The sequence below is a fragment of the Phoenix dactylifera genome, chromosome 6 (assembly GCF_051530095.1).
Source record: "Phoenix dactylifera cultivar Ajwa chromosome 6, Ajwa_hap1_PhDact_Kaust_v1.1, whole genome shotgun sequence".
NCBI lineage: Eukaryota > Viridiplantae > Streptophyta > Magnoliopsida > Arecales > Arecaceae > Phoenix > Phoenix dactylifera.
This window is the reverse complement of record NC_143195.1, coordinates 25,274,447-25,292,482: the sequence shown is the minus strand read 5'-3', so window position 1 is coordinate 25,292,482 and position 18,036 is coordinate 25,274,447. Positions and strand designations below refer to the sequence as shown.

Genomic DNA, 18,036 nt, shown 5'->3' with positions numbered 1-18,036 from the left:
CTCCCTGTGGCTGGAAGCTATGGTCGGAACCTTTGTTTAAGAGGTTGAAACCTTTCCTTGATGCATTGGATCAATGGTTTAAGAGGTTGAAACCTTTGTTTTGATCTGTTTTGGTGCTGCCGGCAACCAGTCTTCGCCGACCATGGGTTTCCTGACCCCATGCACCACCACAACCACCCTTTGCCTCTCCTTTCTTCTTTATTGCTAAAGAGAGATTTTGTTCTCTCTTCCTCCTTTCTCTCTTTTGTTTCTCTCTTTACCAAATTTTTTCTTTCTACTCTCTCTAGAGATGATATATCCAGTAAGATACTCCTTTTAGTAATTTTGGATCAACCCCGATAAAGTGCTCTAATCCATGGTCGTCGGATAGTGCGCTAGCCCTACCTTGGCCCTTCCTTGACATTGTTGGAATTAGTCACCCTTGATCTTTATTGAACCACCTATATCCTAGTCTAAGCATGATCAGATGAATTCTGCTTTGATTGAATCGACCGGAGTATCGAGCACTTCCCCTTAGTTGGCCTTATGAGGATATCGAAATTTAGAATTTATTCTTAAATTAATCATGATTAAATTTTAATAAAATAATAATATAATTTTGGATATTAGGTTCTAAAGGAGGATTTTAAAATTAGTTGGATTATATGCTCGTTGTTTGTGTAAGGTAAGTAATGATCCGTCTTTTCTAGATTTTTTATTTATGTAATATTTTTACATCTAAAAAATTGTTAATCGATTTATATGTGATTTATGAATTTTATGAGATGGGGTTTCGAATGAAAAAATAGATATATAATTCGGAGTAATATTTTTAGGACTATTGTTATATTGATTGGATTATGATATATATATATATTATTTTGTAAAAAAAAAAGATATGTGTCAGATTTAAACTCTCAGCCTGAGTATGTTTTGGACCCCGCCAATTGAGGGTTATGCATTGGCACTTTAACTATTATTGGGCTCATTGATTCTATTTTTGGCCTTACCATATGATATAGATGTGATATTCTAACCCACTCCATAATATATAAGTGCGGTATTCTCACCCACTCTCTAAGATATAAGTGCGGTTCTATTTCTGGCCTAGGTATAGAATATAAATGTGTCCATAGTTTAAAGCTATTGAGTTGAATGTGATTTGTTTCGAATCGGATTAATGATTATGTATATGAATATTTGAAAGATATGAATTTTAATGAATTTGTGTTTTGAAACAGAACTAATTATGTTTTTATACTGATTAATTGTAATATGTATTTATATTTTATATTATTACATGAATTGTCTAGTTAAGATATTCATTACTTATCGGATTGTCTAGCTCATTATATAATTTTTTATTATTTTTATAGATCTGAAAAACTAGCATGACTAGGGTTCAATATGGAAGAGTGACTAGCAAAATTTTGGCACAGATTATCGTAGATTAGAGTTTATTTAAATTGATATACTATCTTATAATATTGTTAGAATTATGAGACATTTAAATTTCGAGTTAGTTATTCAAATAAAGTTGTATATTATCATTTAAAATTGTTTCGTTGTATGTTTATAATATCGTGATGAGATGCCTTGCATACTTATTGGGAGAGTTTTCTATGAATACGTGGCGGTTGCCATGACTATCGGCTCTCGAACTCGAGTCGGGAGCGTGGCATACGTAATAGTTGACTTCGATTAATCATTTATCATATATATTATCGTTAATTTGGATTTCACATTTATGATAGGTTGAAATCACATCAACTACAAATATTAGCATTTGTATGCTCAACCTCGAGGTTAATTAGCTATTGCCCAAAAAATAGCTTTATGCATCATTTGCTTCTGCAGAATTTAAATCGGTTGAGAAAATCAATGAATTATTTGACATTTAGAGCTGGATTCATCGAATATTTTTATTTATTAATTAATATATATGTATATATATATAAATGCATATGTACATATATATGTACATATGCATATATATATATATATATATATGTACATATATGTATATATATATGTACATATATGTATATATATATATATATGTACATATATATCTATATGTACATATATGTACATATATATATATATATATATATATATATATATATATATATATATATATATATATATATATATATATATATATATATATATATATATATATATATATATGTACATATATAATGTACATATGCATACATACATGTATGTTTGTATGGATAGCTAGTTCTTACCTTTTGCTTTACTAATCTAAGTTTTAAGGGTTGACACCAACTCGAATTGAACACTACCTTTTTTTTTTTTTTGTCCAAGTGGCAAGGGATACTATCATCCAATAGATAGTAAATAATTTTTAATAAGATTTTTTATATATCAAGGTCTGATAAATTTCTCCCAAGTGGTCTTACAAAATTTAACTCTTTTGCTAATTCATGAATCTTCTAAAATATATACATTGGATGTGCAACTTTTTGCTTATTCAATCTATTGCCATTTGATGACTCAAACGGGATGTGATCTTAGATTACTGGTGATTTTTATCCTGGAGTAATCTAATTTTCGATGATCTAAGATCATTGTGTTTGTTATTCTATATTTCAGTGATTAAAGATTTCTAGATATGCACAAGTAATATATTTGGTATTCCATAGAAATCCAAAATCCCTGGCCATATAATACCAAAGCTATCCTTGATATATTCCATACAAATATATTTATTAATCATATAAAATATATTATAATAAAATAATAATATATTTATAAAGATATATTAATTCTTATTATAGAACTAATATTTTGATTTATAATTGTAAATAATTATATGATTAATTATATATTATGATATCATAAGTATAATATATATAATATTAATATAATATTTAATATTTAATATTTTCTGTGGATTATGAGATATTTTTGCTTCCAAGATATAATATCCAACCTTAAGAATGGGTATCCCACCACTAGGTTAGGTGGTGATTTTAGAAATGTAGATGATTTATGATTACTGCTATACAGAATCACCGTAGTACAATCAAATAACGTGATCTCATTATTTCCACTTACATCATCTTTGATCTTAGGATGAACATCCCATACCAAATGCCTCCATAATGTTGAGCATATATAGTTGATCAATGGACCAAGGTTATGCCAATTGTGGATTTTCTTTTTCTGGTTTAAGATTTCTTTGTCAATTTAGCAGTTTTTAATTATTTAAATTAGTTATTATTATTATTTTTATTTTCCTGATTTTTTTTTTTTTGAGGGCGAGGGGGCGCTGAGAGTTGGTGGTTTGGGCCAACCTGGGCCGAGCCACGGAACAGGAATCGCCGGACTCGTGGTCGGTGGTCTGGAAAAGGGTACGAGCATATTAAGCGGTCCAGGTTTTCTTATTATTCTTCCGTTAGAAAAAGAAAAAAAAGGGGTTTTTGTCTGCGCCTCAAAACCCTCCACCTCCGGCGTTCTAGCTCCAAAAGCTAGTTTTTCCTTCTTTTCTTTTCTTTTCTTTCTTTTTATTTTTTGGGCGAACCCAGCGGAGTCCAAAAAGCCTTCCCCGTCTCCGGCCACCAGACGTTCCGATCCTTGGTGGCCGATTCCAGGTCCGTAATCTCACCCGCCCCTCTCTCTCTCTATCCCCTTCTCTGATCTCTAATCCGAGTCAGGGAGGTTATTGCATTCATGCTTTTGTACGATTTTCGATGGTTTGATTCTGTTATAGATTTCTTTTGTTTGTTTAGTTGCATATTTTCTGATAAAGTTGGGATTTTTTGATCGGATGAAACTTTTTCTTGATCAGATTGCCCATGGGAGAGAGCTTGAAGTAGTGAACTTTTAATTATTTAATTGATAGTAGTATCTGAAGAGAACTTTTTCAATATTTTCTGGGCTCTGGTTGTGTCGCAGAGTTCTCAACCATCAATGGAGTAATCCTTGTTCGAACGCCGATGTTGAATCTGAATATTTTAGTAGACAAGACATTGCTTATGTTTAATAGATAGTATTGGCTCCTGGTATTCTGTTTATGGATGGTATCGGTAAAATTTGATGTACTTTAATGTCATGATGTTCTTGAAATCACATTTGTTATTTGACAGATGTGAACACAGGATCTCAGTTTCTGCCTGTTTTTTTTTTTTATGTGGTCTGGGATATTGTAGTTGTTGATAGATGCGTGACCTGATTGCTTCTGATTTCTTAAAAATAAAGTTCTGATGGGAGTTTATGTCTGTCTTTGAAATTCTGAAGAACCAAAAAAGCTGCACGATTGCGTTTTGAACATTCTGTTGGGATGTAACGGATGGATGCAATCAGAGCTTGACTTTCAATTCCAGTCAATTTTGACAGAAACCTTTTTTCTTGTTAGAGTGAATCTCCAAGTGTCTTTTTTGACACACAGTCTCTTTCCTAGAAGGCTATGATTGCTCCAACATAAGATGGTATTGTAGATTTGCAAAGGTCGAACCTATGAGCTAAGTAAACCAAAAAGTTGTCATCTTAATGCTTGTTTGGTTCTTATAAAATTTTAATTTAAAATTTTGCTCTTGTATCCACTGCTGCACTAAAAGTGTTCATGAGCTCTGCCTCGTGAAATACTATTTTATTCTTTTTTTTTATGAAATTGCTTTTTAAAAAATTGCTATACCTTTTGTTTGACATCTCCATACATTTTTCAACATCACTGTAATTGTTATTTTGTAATTTCTGACTACTTTTTCTACATTGGCTTTGTTATCATGATGATGAAATATCCGTTATCCTTCTATGTATGCCTTAGGAATCTTCAGATAGGAGTTTGTAGTGGTAACTGGCGAAGATTCAAATTGTTCTAATATGTCATAGTTTTCCACTAGTAGTTTATATATACAAATTGTGAAAGGTCTTCTCAAGTATTCTTATGGTTTGATAAAAAATAGAGATCCTTGATAGTGTGTTTTATACAAGGTTTTAAATCTTATGGGATGGGGGTGTCCCAATTTCTCTATGGAATGGGACACGCCACTATCCCGCCCTGTCTCCACGGCCCGGTTGAGAGTCCTATAGGTACCTTTCGTCTCTCTCTTCTTCTTTCCTTTCTTTTCCTTTCCTTCTTTCTTTTTCTTCTTTCCTTTCTTCCTTCGTCCCTTCCTTTTTTTTCCTTACCTTCCTTTCTTTCCATTTTTTTCTTCTTTCTTTTTCTTATCCTTTCCTTTATTGCTTTCTTTGTTTCCATTTTCTTCATATTTATCTTTATTTTCTTCCTTCTTTCCTTCTTTTCATTTGTTTTCTTCTTCCTTTCTTTCTTTCCTTTTTCTTCTTCTTTTCTTTCAATTTTTTCTTTTCTTCATCTTTTCTAACATTCTTTCTTTTCTTTTTCTTCTTCTTTCCCTACATGGATGGATTTTCGAGTTCCGACCCCGTCCCGGTCCTATTTTTGCATAAAAATGGGATGGGACGACTGGGATGCCCCTATCCCTCTGGAACTTAGAACCTTGTTTTGTAGGATATTCAATTCTTTCATTTTTGAGATGTATATCAAATTTCAACTTGTTGTTCTTTTAGTTGCAGTATTTTGAAATAAGGAAGATCGAACCGTCCTGAACCGTTCGGTTTGGAGCATATTGAGTCGTACCGGCGGCAGACCAGGATGATTTTGGCAATGAAATCGAGAAATCGGCAAGAGAGGGGGAGAAGGAGAAAGAAAGAAAGGAAAAGAGAGAGAGGGGGGGAGGGCAGAGGGTGGCGGTGAGTGGCGACTGCTAGAATAGAGATGAGGGAGGGGGGAGAGAGGGCTTTTGAAGCCCTTTCTCCTTTGTGCATCGGAATAGGGGCAGAGCTCTTGTTTCGAAAGGAAATAGAAGCTTCAGTTTCTTTTTTTTTTGATTTTTTTAAGTGAAGTAGGCAGTCACTACTGACTTTACTTATTATTTTTTTAAAAAATTTTTAAGTGAAGACGACAATGGTTGTCGAGTTCACTTAAAAAATCGGAAAACTATAAAAAAGGGGTCGAAGCCCTTGTTTTCTTTCGAAACAGGTGCCCTTGTTTCGATGCATGGAGAAAGCCCTCTTTCCTCCCTCCCTCCACCTTATTCCCACGGTTGCTACTCACTCCCTCCCTTTCCCTCTCTCACTTCCTCTGCCTCTCTCTCTCTCCGCCGTCTCTCCCTCTCCCTCCCTCCGTCTCTCTCTTCCGCGCTCTCCTTCTTCCTATCCCCCTCTCTTGTCGGTTTTTCAGTCGGTTTATGTCGGAACGACATGTCATTGGGACGTACATACTGTACCGACGACCTATTTGCACGGGTGCTGATTTTGGTATTGCAGACATTGTTTTGAAAACTAAATTGATTTTATCTTGCAATTTTTGGAAGTATGTTGCATGGAAATAAGTTTTGTTAGATTCAACATACTAAAAATTAACTAGACTATGATTTGCCGTAATACTATGCCATCTCCCGAGCTTTATTCTTGGTGGAAAAGCCACTTTTTAGAATATGGTTAGCTCTATAAGGACTTGATCATATTCTAGTTTTTTGAACTTTGTTTGTCCTCTTTTGTCTTGATCTATATTATTTTGTTAATTGTTATTTGTCTAAAACTCCTTTGGCACTATGGCATTTGGACAGCTACGTGTTTTATTTGGATTAATGATGGGCAACGGTCCAGCTCCATTTTCTGATATCGGGAAGAAGGCAAGAGGCAAGTCTCTTGTTTCATTTATATTATTCTTACCAAAAAGCTGGAAAATAAAAACCAGCTTGCGATTTGTGGTACTGAAAGTTTTAATGGGTGAGATTATGTGGCTTCACTACATGGTTTCAATGATATTATGATATATTATACTTTAAATTTTAACCATATTTATATGAAGTATTTGTGCAACTTAATATGGAGTACATTTTATCAGAAGACTTAGTATCATTTTGGATAAGTGTTTCACTGACAGGTTCAGAAGCTATTTTTCAGCTTCCACAATCTAATTTTCATTAACACATGGACTGGATTTGTTGTTAAGCCATTTCAAATTTATTTTGCTCATGTATTTGTATCTATTAGATACTATGCTATTGCTAGATATAGCTTTGCTTGCAGCAGCTTCTACATGGAAAACTTAACTGCATGAGATTTTGTTTTGTCTTGATATAGCCTGAAGACTTGAACCCTGTAGTATCATTGAACTAACATATTTGACCATGAAATATCAATCAAACACTATGCTTATAGCACGCACGGGGACACAAGACACACATACAGAGAGCACATAGTATGCACCAACAAATGAGACACAGTTACACCCACAACCCGCAAACATACAAATCATACACACAAGAAAGCACACAGGCACGTGCAGAAGAAGAAGAAGATAATGGCAACAACTTATTGGTAAAGCCCTAGCTGTCAAAACCCCAAGCTGCAGAAATCGGCAAACAAATTTTTTGTATGTTCTACCTCTTAATACAACTAGCAGAGGGGCTTAATTATACTGGATATGCTTGGTCATGGTGGTGAGTTTAGTGGCTGATGACATTATCATCCTTTTTAATCAAGGATCCTTTTCAGTTTATGAAATTGAATTCGGTATTTGGTTTAAGTTACTATCAAATTTAGAGGTTTACTACTTTAAGTCGTCTATGCAAGTTTGAACCTAAGGTGCGCCATTTTAAATCCTGGATGGATTGCACTCCAATAATTGAGAAATTCAAGAGAAGATTAGAGTGTTTTCACTAAATTTCTGTGCTAATGGGTGCACCCATCCTTTTTGAATATCATATTCTAGACACTCTCTCTACCTTGTGTACGTTCTTTTTAATTCTAGCAGGTATTAAAACTTCATCAGGACAGATGGATTTGTGTGGTCGAAATCATATGGATGCTAAAAGAGCCTCCTTGAAATATGGGATAGGTTTGTTGAACGAAAGCCAATGGTCACGGCATATGGTTAGTTATTTAGACATGGAGGAGGCACTCCGAAGTGGCTTTGTTACTATGTGTTGATAACACTAGTCTCTGTGAAGATATCATATATATGGGTATTGTGCCCTGAGACTTGGTTCCTTTCTATTTGAGTGAGAAGGCTATTCTTAAGACAACAGATATGCTTGAGTTTTATGGTTGAAGGTGGATTCACAGTTATAAAACTTGTTTTGACCTGCCGAAGTCTGGCAGGTTTGAATGTTTGGAGTTGTTCCTATACTTAACCATCTAGTTTGGACAATTTTTTGGTGATAACCTATTCATATATGGACCAGAGTGACATGATTGTTAGTTCCCATTGGACCAATTTTAAGTTCAAATTTTAAATTATACTTACACTTTTCAGCTTATGTTTGAATACAACACTAAACTTGAAGTGTTTGATGAGATAGTTTTGAGATGGCCTTGTTCTATTTTTTTTTTCATTAACTAATACTTTTAGATTGGTGGCATGAGTTGCTAGATGTTTAAGGTAATAGGAAGAAAGGTGGTATGTGCTATTCATGCATTTAACTGGACTGCTAGCAATAACGAGATTTTTGAATGCAAATCCTTTAGAAGATGTAGACCCAAGGTCCGCAGTCTCAACACCGGGTATCGTACTGGTACCTTACCGATTCAGTATGGTACAGTGGTACGGTATGTACCTTGTTCCGAAACAACTCTCTAACTATTTTTGTAACTTTTTATCTCGGTACGGCTCGATACAAGTTGGTATACATCTTGGTACGTTTTCGTATGGGATGGTATGGAGCCCGTACCAACTTGAACTTGAGTTTGTCACCGGTTCCCACCCGGTATGGTACGACATGCACCGTATTAGATGCTACGATAGTCCATGGGTAAAACTCAAGGAATTTTCCTCTTAATATATGTTGTTTCCTTCTAAAGAAATACATCAAACACCTATTCACCAATAATACTATGGTCAAGTCGTACACTCCATTTTCATAAGAAGGTTGAGTGTTTGGAGGAATAATTTCTGTTGGATATCTTGTCAATGTCCTTTTATAGGTTGCTTTATTGGAGATAATCATTTAAATATTTGAGTAGATTTAGATTCATGGAGGCAAATGTAATTATTATTTTGAAATTTTCCTTTGGCTGGCCCGTGGTTCTCATTAATTTAGGGATTTGGGTAATCCTGGTACTTCTAGTGTTGTTGTTTTCATTATTTTTCTGCAGGTTTTGGTCTTCCCTTTCGGGTGGGCTGGTTTTTTTACATAATAACATTCCAGGTGGTGTGCTCCCATTTTATGCAGAACAAGTCTCCTGCCAGTTATTTGTTTGAATATTGTTGGTACCGAACTAGTAACAGAATGAAATCAATCTCTTCGGTTGTTGTTGGAGGATCATCCAAGTTTTTTTGGTCCTCTGTGCTAAGTGTTTATTATTGAGAACATATGATTGCAGATGGTTCGAAGAATGCTACTAAAGCCGAATGCTGATTTGGCATCACTTCTGCTGTTGAATCTTTTTTGCCTTCTTGTATATTATATTGCTTTACAAACTTCTTGCTTTTCATTGTGTCCTCTTTGATGCCGATACATGAGATAATCTGATAATCAAATTTGTATTTCTCGTGAAGTCAGCTAATCAATTTTTTATAATTGTTCCTTGAAGATCTTTTGACGAAAGATTACAACTTCGATCACAAGGTCACTTTGACAACATTGAGTGATGCTGGACTGGTAAAAAAAAGGATTTCCTGCTTTTGAGTGAATTTCTTTATTCAGTATCAGTAATCTCATGTCTGGTGACATCCTTTAGAAAAAATAAAAAATTAAACTTGCGCCTGGAGATGAGGTTTTAAGGTGATGTTTCGTTGCTTAATGTTCCCTCCAGATGTTTAAGCATATTTTATGCGATTGTGATATTATTGCTAATTTTTCATCTCAGGTTTTATTTTAATCCATTGCTTATTTCAAATTATTTATGAGAATGCTGCAGAGATGCTTATTTGTCTAGCTTACACCAGAATCACAAAGTCATAGTTCTGCACTTGACTAGGGCCATAATTTAGTATAAACTTATGGAATTTGGTGAAGAGCAAAATGATTGAGAGAAAGGAATAAAGAAATAACAATTTAAACTTAAACATTTTGAGTAGTGAAAATTTTACATATGACAGAAGAAGCAAATTGAGCTATAGATTGTTTTCCTGGTAAGCAGACTATTCTTGATATTTTCTCCTTTTGTTTTGCTTGGTTCTGCTAGAGTTTATAATTTATTCTTAAAAAGGACGCAACAGGTACTGACTAATAATGTTTATGCCCAACAATCAATAGATCAATTTAGGATCTATCTTCCATCAACAACATGTTACATCTGGCTCTCAACTGAATGTTTTGAGCATGAGGATTGATGCTGAATCCTTAACCAACATGACTATTGGGAAAGAGAGGGGCCTTGCGTGAAGCGTAGGTATTAAATAGAACAGAAATGAATATTGATAGCAATGCCCTATTTTTAACTTCCTTTGACATGTTTATATGCTAACATATGGAAAAACTAGAATTTCCTTAGGAAAGAAAATGAGTATGAAAATGTGTTGAACAATTTTTTGGAGAAAAACTTTACAAATAATTTGCTATTGTTTTGCACCGTTGCTTTAATTATTTATATAATTTATTCTTATATAAAACATGTTTTTCATGAAGCTCAGATTATGATAGAAAATAGTGAACTAATAGTTTATATCATGGTCGGTGGAACCGTCCCGAACCGCCCGGTTCGGGGCGTCCCGAGCCGTACCAATGGCAGACGGGATGGTTCCGGTAACAAAACCGCGACCTCCAGCCTCGAGCCATACCAATGGCGGACCGGGATGGTTCCGGTAACAAAACCGCGACCCCATCACTGGAGGGGGAGAAGAAAAAGAAAAAAGAGGAAAAGAGAGAGAGCGAGGGAGGGAGGGAGAGGGAGAGGAAGGAGAGAGGTTGGCCGGGGCCGGCCGGCGGAGGCCGGGGAGCCTCCGTGCGGAGGAGGCAGAGGTTGGGGAGCCGCAGAGGCGGAGCCCCGCCTCCTCCGCGGGGAGGCTCCCCGGCCTCTGCTGGCCTCTCTCCTCCTTCCTCTCCCTTTCCCTCCCTCCCATGTTCTCTCTCTCTCTCTCTCTCTCTCTCTTCCTCTCTCCCGTTCTTCCTCTGCCCCGCCTCTACTGTGTTGGTACAAGGCACGGTGCGGCGTGGGGTAGTACTGACCTACACCGCTGGGCAACCGATATGGGGCCTAGTACCGGCACAACAGACGGTTTATATTATAATTAGAAGGTACTTGCTCTAACTAAGTTTAGATGGGATGAATGTTACAATTTTATCAATTTTCTTATATGTTTTGAGTTCATTTTTTGATGATTTTCTAAGCATTTATAAATTTCAAAATAGAGTTAATGGAACCATAATTGTTTTAGGTCATAATTTTCATATTACTATCTTGAGGTTTAATTGCTGTTAAAAATATTTGGTTTTTTTATTGTCAATTTTTGTTACTTTGTCAAGGCATGAATTGCAACATTATTAATTTGGATGTACTTTTGAGGAATGTTAATACAAGGTCTTCTCTACTGAAGAAGCCCTGCAGAGGGTTCTCTCTCTCTCACAAACACACTCACTGTCCCTCTGTCTCCCCCTCCCTCCTCTGTTTTCTCCTTTCTCCGTTCTCTGTTGTCTCTGCACCTGAATCTGAAAACAGGTTCTACCTCCCTTGCTTCTCCTCCACCTCATTTCTTCTTATTTTTTATTCTTCTCATTTTCCTCTTTTCTCCTCTGCCTTACTCCCTTCCTCTTAGCATCTTTGTTGTATATCAGATCTGACAGCAGTCTGGATATTATTTAGGCTGCCGAGTTTTCTTTTAGAGCTGGCCTTTTACACAGTGATACTCATTATGCAAGTTTATGAACCTTGCATGCTATGGAAAATTTTATATGTTCTTTTCAGAGTTTTTGCTTCACAAAAAAGTTATTTCACTTGTGCTCATTGTTGTTGTATATTCTTCTACTGATGCCGATTATATGGACAGGGGCTTACGGCTACAGGTGTGAAGATAGATCAGCTATTTTTTGGTGATATAAGTACTCAATATAGAAGTGGGAAAACAACTGTCGATGTCCAAGTTGATACCAATTCCAGTGTAAGTGGAGGATCTTGGATCATTCATGCTTTTTAAGCTTTTATGTGTAAGTTGATACCAATTTGTGAAAACCTCATGCCTGCTTTGATGCTGGCAGGAGTCTATTATTGTGATTAGATAAATATGGTATGTTTTCCAGTGGGGCTGCATGCAGGATTTTTTATTCTATGCATATGTATGTGCTCAAGTTAACATTGAATGACCAGACATATTTCTTCAATTACATATGCTTGTGATCATGAGAAAATGAGCCCGAGAAGTATATTCTTAATGTTACAGGTCTCGACTACAGTTACTGTTAATGAATTAGTTGCTGGTGTCAAGACTTCATTCAGCTTCAGAATACCTGATCTAAAGCCTGGCAAGGTTAGTAAGAGAGTGAACATAGTACTTGTGTAGTTGTATTTTATATCTATGCTTTCATTCTACAAAGCTCCTGATTGGTCCAGTTGGATAAAAAATATATCCCTGCAAGTCTAGGTCATTTTTTTGGACATCTTTTTGAAATGTGCTTCCATGGCCTTAAAGGAAGAAATATTCAGTAAAAAAGAACATCTCCTGTGTATCTGTCAAAATAATAAATTTGGCTTCGCACTAGGGCACTAGGAAGCTGATTAGTGGTAGATTTTGATATGAGTTGAACCTATTCTGACTTGGTTCTATTGCAAATCAAAACCTAGACTAGTGTTTGGATCTAGATCTGATTACCTAACCAAGTTGGGTTTGGGAAAAGAGGCAGCTTCAGTTAAAGAGACAAGTAAGAACTCCTGTTATCACTTGGAAAAGGTGACTTATCATTTGCCAAAAAGTCTGTAAGATGAGGAAAATTAGGGAAAGTATATTCGAACTTCAGTTCCTCATGGGACCCATTTGAAAGGACATCTCAACCTTGATTTGATGGTACTGATATTATGAGTTATTGAACATCCATCCAAAAGATTCTAAACCCTTACGTTGCATGAAAGTACAAAACTGAATTATCTTTCCTACCCATGGACTCCTGATTCAACTTAAAATTGTATTGGAAGTTATCCCAATTTTAGAGTCTTCATGATGCAATCTTTTTTATTATACTTAGATTATGCAGTCTTGTGGGTCTTTAATGATTTCGAGAATTTTTTATTAAACATCTCGGAACTTTAAATTAAAATGGAAATATACACTGTTTTATTTCTAACTTATGTATATACTGACTGGAAGGCTTGTATTAACAATCATCCAAGTCCATATTCATATTCTCATTTTTCCCCCAAGCTGACTCAGTGCAAGTGTTGTCTTTGTGAGTTCAGTTAAAATTCTGCTCAGTTACATAGAATTTTCTAGCTTGTCTGTCCTTATAAAATCTTATTCCCAATTTGGACCCGCTTCCAACTGTTCTACCATCACCATCATCAAGCATGATATAATGCTGGCTTCTATTTTATTAGTATGACCTTGGGTGGATAAGGTGTGTACTCATTGCTTGGACATTTGTCGACACTGATTTATTTCTGATAAAAGAATCACTGTTTACTAATCTATCTAATGTAGTAGAACTATGTAATATTAAATTTATACTTGCTCCTTGTTTCTGTGATCTCTTTCACAATCAGTAAGGTCTACGAGTTTTCTTTATCATGAAGTCCTTTTATGTGCGCTAAGATTATGATGTTCAGCTGATAAAAACATAAACCTGCTCTGTGTTTCTATTTCATGCAAGGATAGCACATACTCCATTATCATATTATTGGTTATTGGTACTTTCAATCAAAAAGAATTTGAAGCATAATGATGAGAAGGATGAGAAAATCAGATTCTCATAAGATCCTTTCTTTTCTTATTAAATAAAAGTGGCTCATGTCTTTTGTTAGAAAGATCAGTTTGATGTTGGAAAAGGAGTCTGATCATTTTTTATGCATGTTGTTTCAGCTTGATGTGCAATACCTTCGTGACCATGCAGCGATTAATTCTAGCATTGGTTTAACACCTACACCTTTGCTGGAGTTAGCAGCAGCTATTGGCAGAACGGAACTTACTCTTGGTGCTGAGGTTGGGTTTGATAGTGCTTCTGCATCTTTCACCAAATACAATGCTGGGATTGGCTTTAACAAACATGATCTCTCTGCTGCCCTGATTTTGTAAGTGCTTTGTTATCTATGTATTGGTTGTTCTTAATTATTATAAACTTAAGCCTCTTATTATCTACTTAATCCTGAAAGCATTATGGTATAGTTCACATTAGCATTAATTATTTTCTTATCAATTAATTATAACATTTCCTGCCTTTCATACCCAATGTATGCTTCAGTTTAAAACATTGTTTATTTATTGGTTAGTCATAAATTCCATGATAGTTGGAATTTCTACATTCTTTGAGAAGTATTGTTGGGATCTATAACAGCAATCTATCTTATAAGTATGACAATCCTCATGTATATTTGTGCCATATATAATTTGGTTCAATTTACTTCAGTTCATGATGAAAACAGGTCAATCACGTTTAGCACTTTAAATGCATGTACAAGCACATTAATTCTACAGGTGTCAGCAAAATACACCTATAGGTGGCAATGTGTCAGCTTCATCTTGTCTCAAGTCAGTTGTACTTAACCATGACAATATCTAAACCCAACCTTTCAACTGACAAGTTAAGTATTCAAACACTAGCTAAGCTTATTTATTAAATTGCGACACACTTGATCCATTCAATTAGTGGGTCTCAACTAATATGCAAATTTGACATTAGCCCATGATTCATCCCAACTAGCTTAATCCCTGGAAGATGGTGAGAAAGTAAGAGCTACATACTTGCTCTCAGCTCTATGTCATCATCATCTTGCGCCTCACTACGTAGGAATTGGCCTTGTTGGTCAGCACTCCTTTCCCAAGGCTAGAAATGAGCCAGACAAGCGCCAGGTTATCCCTTGCACAAGCTTTGCCTAAATTTTTTTTAGGCTTTTGGAGAGGCCTAAGTGGGAAAATTTTACTCAGCATTACTAAGCCTTATCTCGAGCCCAGTTGAAAGCTCAAGCAGAATTGTTACTGCTCTAGGAAGTCTTCGGTATTGACAACAGATGTAGAAGCAATAGTGGAGGGCATGGGAAGAAGGATGTTGTCAGGATGGATGTTAGTGGTGCTGAGGCCTCAGGATTGATGTGTGGAGGTGATGGGGAGGAAGGAGGGGTCACTGGGTGGGACTCATCATCAACAATGGTTAATGGGAGGCCAAGATGTTATCTGAGGAGGGGATGGGAAAGGAGGGCTGTCGTGCAGTGCTTGATGTTGCGGCGGTGGAGGGGCCAAGGAGCTTGATGTTGTCGATAGAGGAGCCAATGTGTTGGAGTTGGGAGAGAGGAGGTGAGAGAAGATTGTTGGAGGAAATACGCTAGAGATTTAGGCAATAGGTGATGGGGATTAGGGTTTCTAACATTTAGTCATCTGTCATCTTAGGATGAGTGGCTTAGAACAAAAAGTAACTTTTATATAGATGTATGATATAAATTATATTTAAAACATAAATTATATATTTATTTAAATTTCTGGCTTAGAGCTAGGTAAGGACTTTACTGGAGCTTGAGACTTGATCAGGCTGAGGATTTGAGGCCCAAGTGCAATTTCAATGTCTGGGTGTCAGGTCCAAAGCCCATATCAAAGTTGGCTTGGCCTGGAACTAGCCTGGCTTGATGGGCTTTGGGCTAGCTCTGGCCCATTTCCAGCTAACTACTTGTGATGGGGTCTCCTGGTTCTGGATTTGGATAGCAGCAACCTCACTGCATCCTCCCCTCCCCTGCACAAAAAAGGGAAAAAGAGGGAGAAGAAAAGGAGGATGATGTCATTTTTCTTGAGCGTGGTTAGCATAATTATTCTCTACACCTAGTCAGACGATGGCAACTGTAGATGATAATCGACTCCATATTGTTCTCCATTTTGGAAAGGCATGCTGTAAAACAATTAGGTACTTTCTGGCCATGGAGAAGAATCAAGTCATTTATCATGTTACTGGAATCATCTACTTCACAACCACTTGATGAGTAGGTGCTCGCCTTCGAAACCTAGCTTTTGTCTCATAAGGATTTTGGATAATTTAGATTACTCTACAATTTGGCACAAGAGTAGGCGTAAATTTAATTTATTTTGGCCCTTGCTGAAGTTTGGTTCATTCAGGTTGTCAGCTTTGGTTGTTTGTTTTCCTCTTCTATTTAACAAACGTTATGTTTTTCTTGTAATTTACATATTCTTGAATTTCTGATCTCTAGGGCTGACAGGGGAGAGACCTTAAAAGCTTCTTATGTTCATGTGGTGAATCCAGTCACTGGAGCTTCAGTGGCTGCTGAAATGATCCACAGGTTCAACACATATGAGAATAGTTTCACCATTGGAAGCTGCCATGCTCTTAATCCCCTAACAACAGTAAAGACGCGGTTTAACAACAGCGGCAAGGCTGCACTCCTCTGTCGGCATGAATGGAGGCCAAAATCATTCCTTACTCTTTCAGCTGAGTATGATCCCAAGGCAATAAATGTGCCATCGAGGGTGGGTCTTGCACTTGCTCTCAAACCTTGATTGGATAAGCTCTCCTAATCAGGGTGAGAATGTTTCATGTTTTAATGTCATTATTTTTTTTATTTAAACAAAGCTTGCTTTTGGGTTAATATCTAAGGAAGTGGATGTATTTTTGAGTTCAGAAACACGTGGCCGAGGGTCCATACTCAATTTTGACAGAAATTCATCATAATTATACAAGTTCATATAACACTGTTCTCTAATTTTCTTTTTTGTAAGGCTCTGCGTGGGAACCTCATGTTGCATCAGTAAGTGGCAATTTCTCTGCTTTTGTTATTCAGACATCTTATGTTTCAACGACAGCTTCATCAGAGATAAAATTGTGATTATATTCCCAGGGTACAGAAATGGGTCAGAGCAGTCTCTTTGGTCATGTGCATCACAGTTCATTACATTTTTGCTCGCAGTGATTTCATGGATGATATTCTAAATAGCACTCACTAAAGAAACTCTGATATTTTCTTTGTTCCTTATTTGATATTTATGAATACTAATAGTAAAATACTAAAGTGATATCAAGGGAGGATTCACATCATCAATTTGGGTTAGTTGTGGGTTGAGGCTATTCTTAAAGGTGATTTTTGCTACCTTTATTTGTTTGTCATGCTGTAGTTTCGGTGAGAGGACATCTAATTTTGGGTAAACTCTGGAAAAGGAGGAAGAGGAGAGAATGATGACTGGTACATCTGTTTTATCCAGGGGACATTCAGGTCCAAGAATGGGGCTGTTCCATTGTGCCTTAGGTCATGCCAAGTTAACATGAAGGATTGCATGGTTCTTCCAGTTGATGGTAAGAATGGCGATGATATCGAGGTTTTCAGGGAAGGAGAGGAGGCCTTCTCTCAATGATTGGAGAAATGGTCTTCAGAAGCCCCAATTTGCAGCACTTGAGCTCTGTAAAAATTTAGTCATGGATCTTTGGTAGGGAATTAAGCCAGTTGGATGGCATGAAACTATGCCAGCACAAGGAGCATCTATTGTGCCCTACCTAGTACTTTGTGAGTTGGGATACCTTTTTAAAGGAATGAGATATTAATATATTACCGGATCTAAAAACTTATGACTTAATCTTTGTTACATTCATACCAGAAAAAGATTTGACGTATCAAGGAAGTAGCAAGGAGTTATGCAGTCAAGATGTAATGATGTAATTAAATTTGGTATACTATAATAGTACTTTATACTATAATATCAATACTAAAGGATTACTGCGACCAACATCAACTATACAGTATAGTAACATTATACAGTAGAATACAATATATTATTATATAATGCTATCATATATGCGAAACATAATTACGAATATATCATGTACTAATGCATTGTATGTAACGTTGTGTTTCATTAGTAGGAGGGACATGATCCAGAACTGTTATATGAAATTGGGACTAAGAGTGGGTATAAGGGCATTGTTA

The 18,036-nt window shown here is 36.1% G+C and overlaps 1 protein-coding gene across 1 annotated transcript; it reads left to right on the top strand.

Annotated features, from left to right (window-relative positions):
- Positions 1-3,400: 3,400 nt before the first annotated feature.
- LOC103718604 (mitochondrial outer membrane protein porin 6-like) lies at positions 3,401-16,821 on the top strand. Its single transcript, XM_008807503.5, has 7 exons — positions 3,401-3,599; positions 6,600-6,672; positions 9,571-9,638; positions 11,966-12,076; positions 12,356-12,442; positions 13,985-14,193; positions 16,312-16,821. Exons 2-7 carry the CDS (start codon positions 6,621-6,623, stop codon positions 16,616-16,618), a joined length of 834 nt encoding a protein of 277 aa, XP_008805725.3. The 5' UTR covers positions 3,401-3,599; positions 6,600-6,620; the 3' UTR covers positions 16,619-16,821.
- The last annotated feature ends 1,215 nt before the right edge of the window (positions 16,822-18,036 follow it).

Bases quoted from the DNA above. Each gene is read 5' to 3' on its own strand.
- LOC103718604 (XM_008807503.5), top strand. From the start codon at position 6,621: ATGATGGGCAACGGTCCAGCTCCATTTTCTGATATCGGGAAGAAGGCA. The intron at 6,673-9,570 runs GCAAGTCTCTTG...TGTTCCTTGAAG, and splicing joins TATCGGGAAGAAGGCAAGAG to ATCTTTTGACGAAAGATTAC. The intron at 12,077-12,355 runs GTAAGTGGAGGA...TTAATGTTACAG, and splicing joins AAGTTGATACCAATTCCAGT to GTCTCGACTACAGTTACTGT.